The 10,737-nt window shown below is 40.5% G+C and overlaps 1 protein-coding gene across 2 annotated transcripts; it reads right to left on the bottom strand.

Moving 5' to 3' along the window:
• Nucleotides 1-2,164: 2,164 nt before the first annotated feature.
• Nucleotides 2,165-6,734, bottom strand: nkx3-2 (NK3 homeobox 2). Of its 2 annotated transcripts, XM_072253014.1 has the most exons (4): nucleotides 5,999-6,734; nucleotides 5,424-5,478; nucleotides 3,836-4,637; nucleotides 2,165-3,393 (listed from the first exon to the last, which is right to left on the bottom strand). In XM_072253014.1, the coding sequence occupies exons 3-4, from the start codon at nucleotides 4,251-4,253 to the stop codon at nucleotides 2,951-2,953; spliced, it is 861 nt and encodes a 286-aa protein (XP_072109115.1). In that variant the 5' UTR covers nucleotides 4,254-4,637; nucleotides 5,424-5,478; nucleotides 5,999-6,734; the 3' UTR covers nucleotides 2,165-2,950. The 2 variants fall into 2 exon arrangements, with proteins under 2 accessions (XP_072109115.1, XP_072109116.1); XM_072253015.1 differs by lacking the exon at nucleotides 5,424-5,478.
• Nucleotides 6,735-10,737: the final 4,003 nt, after the last annotated feature.

Here is a 10,737-nt window from a genome sequence, read left to right as displayed (position 1 = left end):
ATAAAAACGTAATTACACGTGTTTTCTCAAAGACAAGATCTTGCACATAGTTATGTAAACCATAATATTAGGCAATAAGGACTTTGCAAGCATCACAGTCCTCTTACTATACCGAACAGCCTACTATACGAACTATCGCCTACCATTACTAGCTATTCTTCGGTTATTTGCAACGATTTATTTGCTTCCGGAAATATACACTGACCATTTTCTTCCGCGCGCACCAATGACATTTTATTTATTCACAAGAGATGTGCGTTTCCCATTCTCTGAGCATTAATCAAACAGGGATCACCGCTATGTTATCTCTGAAAACAGCCCGTTGGAAACAAGTCGTCATTCATTTCGGAAATATAACTGGTGGGGGGGGTGGGGGGGGGGAAGGAGGAGGTACAGGCTGTGGAATAGAGGCCCGCGTCCGATTGTGCTAAGAAACTTTATATCTGTCATCATATGTTCGCACTTTTCTGCCGTTCGCAAGTATCATTAGTTACTCGTTTCTTGGGGAAAGATGTGAATTGTTTCTTGTGGAGAGTCAACTTCCTTAATAACTGAGAAATGAAATTTTGTATAAACGTGCCGACGAAAGGTATTTTATATATCAAAATGGAACTCAGTTCTCTTGTTGCAATAAATAATTCGCATGATTTTATTTTTGTTTTGCAAATTCATCACTAGAGTCAGGGAGAATACGCGCTTGTTCATGGCACATCCTTTCCTATGCTGCCTGTGCATTCTACGAGCCCCCACCGTCCGTTAAGTCCGACCGCACGTGGTACCCAATGAACCTCGAACGGTAAAAGGGCTTGAGAAACACGCTGGCAAAATTCACAGAATCCTTAAATCTTCGTGAACACCAAAATCCAAGAAAAACAACAACTGCTGCACGCGAAACAGGGAACTTTCTGAGAAATGACGGAATTAACAGAATATCGAATTACATCTGCAGTCCCGAATTTAAAGAAGATTCCAAATAAAGAAATCTTGTGGAAATGAAGCACGACAATACTTGAATGATACATATTAGAATGACTGCTCGATTTGTAAAATATAAAATCACAATTTCATGTTCATTATTCTGAAAAACTTCTGATAGAGTTTCTGTTTTTTATTTAAAACAATGCGTTAGGTACAAACAACAAACCAGTTCGTGGAATTGGGGTCGCATAGTGTCACGGATATCAGTGACTATTGCGTTAACCAGTAAGAATATTGGTCATGACATTTCCAGCCTATTTTATTCTCAAGGATTGATTTGTTGGGCGGCAGGTTAAAGTTAAACTTCAAAAAGAGAAACCCCGCTTCAGAGTAATAGTCTTAATCGTATATTGCAAAGCAGGCAGAATAGGCTGCTAGCTTTGTAAATAGTCTTGTAAGATCATTGCCAATGGATCATTGTGATTCGCAAAGCTCCCTGTTATGGGGAAGTCCCTGAGGATATATCCCAACATCATACGCCCCACCCAGTAACTGAAAAAAGACGTGTTCTGTAATTTTAAATCAGTTCCCTAACATAATACCTCATTTTCATTAGCTTATAGTTGGGGAAACCATATCCAGTGAACTTTAGGGACCTTCATTTTGTGGAAATGTATTTAATGCAATAAATATAGTTTACGAAATGTTGGCAATTCGCCATTGATGTCACCAGATAGTAAACAAACATTGATCACCTCACCCCATTGGTTATAGTGAATACTTTATGCGGTATATATTTTAATTATTTTTAACGGGGAAATCTCATTAATTAATGATACAAATGAAGTGTGCCTCATTTTCACTGCATGCCTAACCGTAAACCTGAAACATAAAAAAAAATCAAAGCAGATATAATGCTGAAGGTATTAGGCACCTACACCCGTGAGCCGATTGAATATTAAGAACTACTGCACTCAACTTTAAAAATAGCTCAACTCTTAAAATAATCTTGAGAAAATCTAGTTGTTATACTTTCTAATTGTAATGCAGACCCATGGAAACAAGTAAAGATTTATAAAATCCAGATGACTCGGTATTCCATGGTTACCAAGCCCGAAACCTACGACTATTTATATAGTAGGGTCAATGACGTGTTTAGTATAGAATCGAAGCCTTGTGTTTAATGAGATGTCGTGATCGCTATTCAATAATCGAATTTGGATATTTACACAGAACAAAAAGCACGTATTTTCAATCATAATAATTTTATTTTAAGACCGGAAGTTATGCAGAGTGCACGATTTTATAAGAGATACACAACTCCAAATGCACTACCCTGAAACGAGCTATCCTTTGTCGCTGTGCTGCAATTATTTAAACATTCATTCATATTCTTTCAATCCTGGATCTGTTCAGGAGAAACCACCAACCAGATAAAGTTTCACACGCTACTATTAAAGAAAAGCCTGGAATATGATCGCCCACACTAAGCACTACTAAGTATTTTTACATGGAAAGTGCTAGGTTCTTACCCCTATACTGCTCGAATATAATCACGGATCGAAATGTTTTGGAGTTGGGGCAAATATCTTCACAACATCAACACAAAGCAATCTGCGAGAAAATGTTAAATGTTTTGCTCTTTCCTCTGCTGTTCTTAACCAGGAAGTATAATAAAATATATATCTGTACGGATATTTGCACTTAAGAGACAAACTCGCGGTTTCTCTACGTTTCTTGCATTCAGCACACATTACTTCGAATGAAGGGAATGAAGAAATAATGTCCAACCAATGCAAAACATCGAGATTCCTTTCAGTGAAAACCAGAGAAGCACCTTCTCCCTGTTTGCTTCTCGCGGACAGTCTTTAGATATTTGAAGCTAGATTTGAATTAAATATCAAGGACATGGATACCATGGAAACTCTGTCTGCCGAGTCCAGTCTGCAGCTTACACTAAAAAAAACAACGCAAATAAATACTGTAGTTCTAAGAGCGTGGATCTGAAACTTTGTTCGTAAAAGATGAACGGCTATTGAGTTCCTGTACAAGCAGCCACTGTCCACGCAGGCAGGCAATAGGTGAATGGATAGTACTGGTAAGACGGCTGAAGAGAAAGCAGTGAAGGTCTTAGCAATTCTCCCGGGCTATACTGTCTTTGATCGTCTCGGATTAACACTTTCACCGCCACTTTCTTTGCCGCTGGGGCCGAGGCCATCAGGTCAGCAGCAAGCTGGCGGCGTTTGGTTTTGTACCTGCGGTTCTGGAACCAGATTTTGACCTGAGTTTCCGTGAGTTTAAGAGAGGCAGCCAGATCCGCCCGCTCGGGACCCGAGAGGTATCTTTGGTGATTGAAGCGGCGTTCGAGCTCGAATACCTGAGCGTGGGAGAAGGCGGCTCGCGAGCGTTTCTTCCTCTGTTTGGGTTGGTCCGGGGTTTGGCCCGATTTCAACTCTTCGTCAACTGGACTTGGAGCTACGGAGTGAAGAATAATATCTTAAATAAATAGCGACTGTCTAACTTCTCTCTCTCTCTCTCTCTCTCTCTCTCTTTCTCTCTTTCTATCTGTCTATCAATACAGAGATAAATCTACTTATCTATCTATCTGCCTATCTATCCATCTACCTATCTATCTGTTTATCTATCTTTTTCGCAGTCTGCGGGCTGGCTGACTGGCGATAACCCCGAACGATTTTAATTTCTTCCGCACTTTTCTCTGTAAAGTTTCTTAACACGCTTAGTGATCAATGAAAAATACGGAGTTTTAAATACGCTGAATTAAATTACATCCTATTTGTGACATTTCCTGGAAGCACTTTGCGATCTAGGAAAGATTTAAATGTGGTCGAAAAACAAGTATTGTAAACTCCGAGCTAATGGAGAGATCATTCAATGGAAAATATAAACTGTATGCTACCTGATAAATTTTCTGCTCTCCCCCGGTTACACAGATGGTCCTTACTGTCGCGCTTCTCGGTCTCCTCACTGAAACTAGATCGCATTTCCTTGGTTGATTTCGCCTGTAACGAACTGGCTGCAGAAATATCTAATTCCCTTTCCGAGTTGCAAATAGACAGGTTTTTACTGTCATTTTCATCGCTGACGCCCGAATCCGAGTCACAACAGAGCTGTTCACTCGGCAGATCGCCGTTTGTCTCGATTCTCCCGGAGGAGGGATTCATCTTTGGACAGGAATTCAAATTGTCCAACATCTTCCAACAGGTAGCAGACGAAAAGCAGGACACGCCCAAATTTTTCGTGTGTCGATTCTCTTCCTTTCTCGTTAAAATAGCCTGGATAGAGAATGGGTTCAAGGTGTTACCACGAAGAGCCATTTTCAAAAAATGCTGAACTTGTAAAAAGTTTTGTTTTTATTTATCGGCGATATCCGTCCTTTCTTGACGAGGTGAGCCCGATAGGCATCGCTCCTCCTTAGGGTTGCCTGTGAGCGCCGTAGAAGGTTAACACTCGCGCTCTCACTCCGCTCTTTCCCTCGTCTTTCATGTCATTGCTTCCCCGATGATTGACAGCCGTGCCACCAAGATCTGAAATCCTATTGGACCACCACAAAGAGGCTCATAGTTTCGGCGTTTCTTCATTGGTTGCTTGTTTTTTTTTATCCCTAAGAGCGGCGCACAGTGGTTTACCGGAAGGTTTGAAGGAACCGCTGCACCTTGGGTTGCCGTTTAGAGTTTAGACAGAACTCTGGAGGACTGCATCTAATAAAAATTAGCGATTGCGTTAATATCTGTGATAGGGAGATTTCTGCATTAATTCCTTATCCATGTATTGAATTATCGTCAGTTTCAAGAAAAAATACTTCCAATATCACAACATACAAACGGAGAACTTGCAAGTTAGTAAGATTTGGCCAACAAGCACCTATTTCGCATTCGACAATGATGAAAGATTACCGTTTGATATTTTCCTGTGCTGCAATAATATATAGGGTCAACGTTTTATGCGCGACACCCATACACAGAGAGAAAAACAGACATACTGAATTGATGAACGTATTAGACATCAGATAAACATATATATTAGATACACATTAGATAAACTACTCGGATAGACATCTGCTGGTAATCAGGTATGCTAAGACATATAATTGGGCACTATATAGACAAGCACAAACAGTGCACACACAGACCAGCAGGTGGTTAGTCACAAATATGGTAGAATTTGTTGTAAGAAACGCTGATGCAAAGTCTTTTGGTGTTTTTAAGATTTAGTTCTAAAAGCACCTAATAAATGATGTTGCTGTTTACTGAGCAACGTGTATAAGTGTATGTATATCTTCGTTTATATGTATATATAAACATATCGAACTATCCATAGAACTTCAGCATTGGGAGTTACCAACAATTTATGTTATTTCAGAAGAGGGGGTAAAAACAGAACAGCGTACACATTAAAAACTTAAAGATAACCCGTTTTAAGCGCAGCTTTGCTTCCTGCGTTTTGGTAGTCGAACTGGGTGGTCCGTGTTCATTTCAGCAGCTTACCAAATGCCTTCCTGTGGTGCGGCTCATAGCTGTTAACCAATTGGGAGTGGGCGGCCTGAGAAACAATATAAATTATACTGTGTTCGTTTGTTTGCACAGTAATCATGCCGCTAATTTATAGGCAATACAGTGTCAAATGGCGGGGTGCCCCTAGCTCCGCCATACTGTTTTGCTAAACCCATCCCAATATCCCTTAACCATTTCAAAGCAATCTGTCTCTTACCCAACACATGCGCGCGCTTGCACTGCTTACACGGAAACATTTGATACAGCAAGCATTTTAAATTCTTCCCCGAGTATAAAACAATTTTTCAACATTAGGAATATGGCCAGAATATACGGAGGCTTAAAACGAATGGATGAGCGAGAAAGTCTCAGTTAAACGAAACATTTATATCACATGTAAATTACGACTGAGTGGCGTTAATTCTTCACAGATTGGAATTCGACTTTAAAAAAAAAGTGGGGAGCAATCTTTGTCGGGTGGCCTCTCATCACCTGTTAAATTTACAAACAACCAGACTGATTAGGCATAAAAAGAAAGTCCGAGGATGAAACGATAGACGGAAACTCACAGGCTGCTTAAGTGCTGCGTGCTCCGGTTTCCGACATGCAAAAGTCAAAAGCCGTGACAAAAGTCCTCCTTGAGTGAATGGATTGTGTGTCTCCGCCACGGTCAGAATCTCCCATTGTTGCGAATCAAAGAGGCCACTGGCTGTAGGTGGTAGGTACAATGCGAGGAGTGTCTCCCTCTGTGAGGGGCTGGTACTTGTAACAGGATAGGCGGATGGTAGTTAATGTCCCATACCACTATAACCAACCCAATATTATTCCTGTGGCTGCAAAACATGAAACATGTGAGCAAACGCATTTAACTCTGCGAAGACAAGAAAAAAACGCCCCGTACTGAGCAGCAGCCGAAACTCTGGAAATAAAGTACAAGAACTGAATTTTTTTTCCCAGTGCAAGCAGGGTCATTGCGTTTAAGCGCACTGCTCGGTATGTTAAATGCGAACTGTAACTAGCCTGCGGGATTATCAGTGAAGTTATTTCAGCGGGTTGAGTTTCAACCGCAATTCGGAGTTTCCTTTGACCGGCGCCTCTAAAATTGTCCGAATGTAGCCAATGTTTTTTGCTCATCGTCTCTGAACTCGCGCAGCCCGCATACCTCAGCGTGACAATGACAAGGCTCTTCCAACCCAGGGTGAGGTGTAAGGTCAACAAGAGTTTGATAAATACAAGGTCGATTTCCAAGTTCCAAGCAGCACCGCCCGCTGCCTCCAAATCATCCGCTCTCCTACATCTAACTTAATTTGAACACAATAAGGCATAACCCCAGCAGTCACATAAACAATTTGTTTTCGGGAAAGCGATTGAAGTGCGGGTGAGCACACGCCAGTTAAAAGATTCTAGCCCCTCCTGATCTCCTTCCTGAGAGGCCCTTGGGTTGACTTTGTCGGCTTTCGCGCGCCACCTAGAGTCAGCATCACGTATCGGCATGCTCGTGAGAAAGCTGCGCATCAATATTTTTAAATGTAATCTTAACACATCATTCAAAAGTCATTTTTAAAATAGCTTTTACTTTGATAAACGCTTTTCCAGTGCTTAAAGCTCATTATCTAATCTAGTGCTCTGTAGCGTTTTGAAACCGCTGAATGGTTCTTGGCTGAAAGACAACAAAGGACTACATGATTTCTAACTTTCATAAAATAAACTTTTGAGTGGATACTCATTGCGGGTGCCTGTCAATTCACTTTCAATTATCCTGTGTAATGCCAAACTGGGAAACATGCATTTTATGTCCAATCGAAAATTATTAAAATAATTGCAGATGCTGGGAATCCGAAGACAAAACGGATAATATTAAATACACTTAGCAGGTCAGTCAACATCTGTAACATCAGAGATAAATCGAGTTCACATTTCAGGTTGATGACCTTTCACCATCTACTTTATTCGGCTAAAATATCATGAAGATGAGCAAATAAGGACAGTGACTGCACTCTCTAGTCAAGCTAAGAGTGCAGCGAAGTTTCATATTGCTTACAAAAGGGAGAAATTTTGTACAGAATACCCACTTCCAAGCTGCCTCGAACCAGCAGATGTAACGAGAAGAAAAGGTTCTTGTTTTAAGTTATACGCAATATTTTCGGCTAATGTTACAGAGTGGTGAACTACACTTTAAATAAATGCTAACTTTTTTTAAAGCGGACAATGACCATGTGGGTGTGGTTATTGTCTCATCTGATTCTCATTGCAAGATGGCTATTTGAAAAGAGGCAAACTTCCCAGATCTTCAGAAGACTTAAACCCACAATTGAAGTAAGTATAATAAGGTTATTTAAAGCCTAATCATTGAACTTTAGTGAATGGGTATTAAGAAGTCTCAAACAAAACTTGAAAAGATTTCTCTGCTCATAATCCCCAGAATGGCAGGCACACATGACTAACACAACGAAAACAATTAGTACTGTTAGCTAATACTATTGAAAAATAATCAGATAAAAACTCAAAAGTGCATCTAGATCAAAATGTCTGAAATTCCCCATGGAACAGCAGATCTCTGTCTATTCATATAGACACATAAGGGTTATGACATAAAAAGCCATTCAGCCTATTGTGTTCCTGCCAGCTGGAAACTAGCTACACAGCCAGATTCTTGATTCTACCTACCAGTATTTGGTCTGCAATCCTACAGTACTCTTTATATCTGATAAAGTAGAGAGTTCTAGAGCCCCAGCACCCCTGGGTGAAAAAAAAATTCTTCCTTTCCCATCTAATCCTCGTACCAATTGGTAAAACCCTCCTAACCATTGAACATGTCTATGTGAAACTTTGTTGCAGGAAAGCAGGGACACCCACCATGCAGGACATGTTCTCTTCTTGCTGCCGCCATCAGGACCCACACAACCAGGTTCAGGAATAGTTACTACCCTTCAACCATCAGTCTCTTGAACCAAAGGAGGTAACTTCATTGCGATTTCACTTGCCCAATCATTGCAATGTTGCCACAACCAACGGACTGACTTTCAAGAACTATTCATCTCATGTTCTCGATATTTATTGCGTATTTATTTATTATTATTGTTTCTTCGTTTTGCATTTGCAAAGTGTTGTCTTCTGCACTCTGGTTGAAAACCCTAGTTGGATGGTCTTTCATTGATTCTGTTATAGTTCCCATTCTATAGATTTGTTGAGTATTCCCACAAGAAAATTGTTCTTAGGGTTGAACAATGGTGACATATATGTACTTTAATAATAAAATGTACTTTGAACTTTGAACTTTACTTTCATCCTATGACCTCTCTGCCAAAAGAAGTAGGTCCTTTCCAGTTACTTTAACTAGGCCCCTCTTAGTGTAATATTTTAAATCTTAATGTAACCTCTTCTGCTCCAACACAAACTTCCTTAGTTTTTCTGAGCTCTCCTCACTCCTACAGTTTTTCATTCCTCGTAACATCTTTGTACATCACCACTGTACCTTTTCCTGTGGAACACTTTAATGTGGTGACCAGCAATGTAGACTGCACTCAGACTGTGGCCAAATAGTTTCAACACAACCACCATGTCTTTCACTACATAGGAAAACATCCTGCATGTCCTTGAACCATGATATTAATTAGTCATGAGGCATGCACTCTAAGGTCCCTTTCTTCCTCAATACAACTCAAAACTTCTCATATATTTTATGTTTTCTTGCCTTGTGCACCTTCCCAGCTACATTTTTTCTCTGGATTAATTCTATTGACCTTTTCTTAAGATGACCAGCTATTTCTTCCACAATCTAAGGCTTTTCTCGTCACTATTAACCCCATGGCCACTTGCTGCAAATTTATTTTTCATGTTCCTATACTTAGGTCTAATTCATTCAAATATTACAAGAAAACAAGGCATTGCGGGGTGGGGTGGGGGTGGGAGTGGGGAGAGGTGCTACTGAACCCTATTGAATCTCTCTGTCCATAACCTTCAAGTCACAAAAGGCTTATCAGTCACCAGTTTGACTAGATTGCACCAAACGGCGAAAAAGCACTGCTGCAGTGCTCTAACTTGGCTGGAGATTAGGCTGATTACATAAATGTCAAGAGTAGAACTGGTCCACCATATCTGGTGGAACTACTGAGTAGTAGCAAGGAGTGAAGTAACCAGTATTTTACCCTGTTATAATGAACTATTGGGATGGGTGTTGGGGTGGAAACTCTGTTATTGCCCCTCTATAGAGCTAATTTCAGAAAGTGGTGCTGAGGTAAAAGATCAGCATCAATGCGTTGTGAGCTTGTGAGAGGCTGAATGACCTGCTCTGTCTCCTATTTCTAATGTTACATCTCTGGTCTTACGAACAGCAAGGTAAAAGAAGCAGAGTTGCAGTCACACACATAGTAACACAGTTTCACTCAGAGGGTGGGATTTAATAGATGACAGGAGTCACAGAAACCCTAATAGGCATCTTCACAGAAGACAGACTGTTTATTCAAGAAACAGATGCTGTTTAAAAAGCATTCACTGCAAACAACCTAGTTATGAAAAGGACAGCCAGCTGGCTGATGGGCCTGATACCTTTTCCATATATTTTACTATCTTTCTTTGAGTTCAGAGAATAGACATTAAATGTCCATTACATTAAGGATACTGTCTTGTGTTCTCAATTTATCATAATATCTGTAATGGTATTTACATTTGTATGTTCAAAGGTCACAACACCAAGCTTTGGCCTTCTGAAAGGTCCATTCTGTTGTTCTTTCAAAGATAGTAGAAGTAGAGAGTATCACCTCTTATCATATCTTATAAAGTTAAATCAAGCAAATTAGGTGACAGTGGGGCTTCACTTCCAGATAAGTTCAATGCCTTCTATGCTCAATTCGACTGTCAAAACATGTAGAAACCATCACCTACTCCCACATTCCCCAATGATCCTCCAATTTCAGTCTCTGAAGCTGACATGTGAGCTGCCTTCAGGACAGTGAACCCACAAAAACCGTCCAGCCCAGATGGGGTACCTGGCCACGTACGAAAGACCTGTGCTGATCATCTGGTTGATGTGTTCACTGAGGTCTTTAACCTCCCACTTCGGCAGTCTGAGGTACTCACCTGCTTCAAGCAGGTTTCAATTATACTAGTGCCCAAGAAGAGCATGGAGAGCTGCCTCAATGACTATCCTCCAGTAGCACTTACAGTGTTTTGAGAGGTTGGTAATGAAATATATCAACTTTACGAATACACTCTTCACAGGCTTCCAGCCAGTTCCAGGTATACCAAATTGATACCTGTACCCAGCTGAAACCCGAGAAGAGTTTATTTGTCATATACACTGGGAAAG

The sequence above is a fragment of the Mobula birostris genome, chromosome 3 (genome assembly GCF_030028105.1).
Source record: "Mobula birostris isolate sMobBir1 chromosome 3, sMobBir1.hap1, whole genome shotgun sequence".
Taxonomy (NCBI): domain Eukaryota; kingdom Metazoa; phylum Chordata; class Chondrichthyes; order Myliobatiformes; family Myliobatidae; genus Mobula; species Mobula birostris.
Note: the sequence above shows the minus strand (reverse complement) of the source record. Positions and strands in the feature narration are given on the sequence as shown.

Bases quoted from the DNA above. Each gene is read 5' to 3' on its own strand.
- nkx3-2 (XM_072253014.1), bottom strand. From the start codon at position 4,253: ATGGCTCTTCGTGGTAACACCTTGAACCCATTCTCTATCCAGGCTATT. The intron at 3,394-3,835 runs GTAGCATACAGT...TTCACTCCGTAG, and splicing joins GAGAGCAGAAAATTTATCAG to CTCCAAGTCCAGTTGACGAA.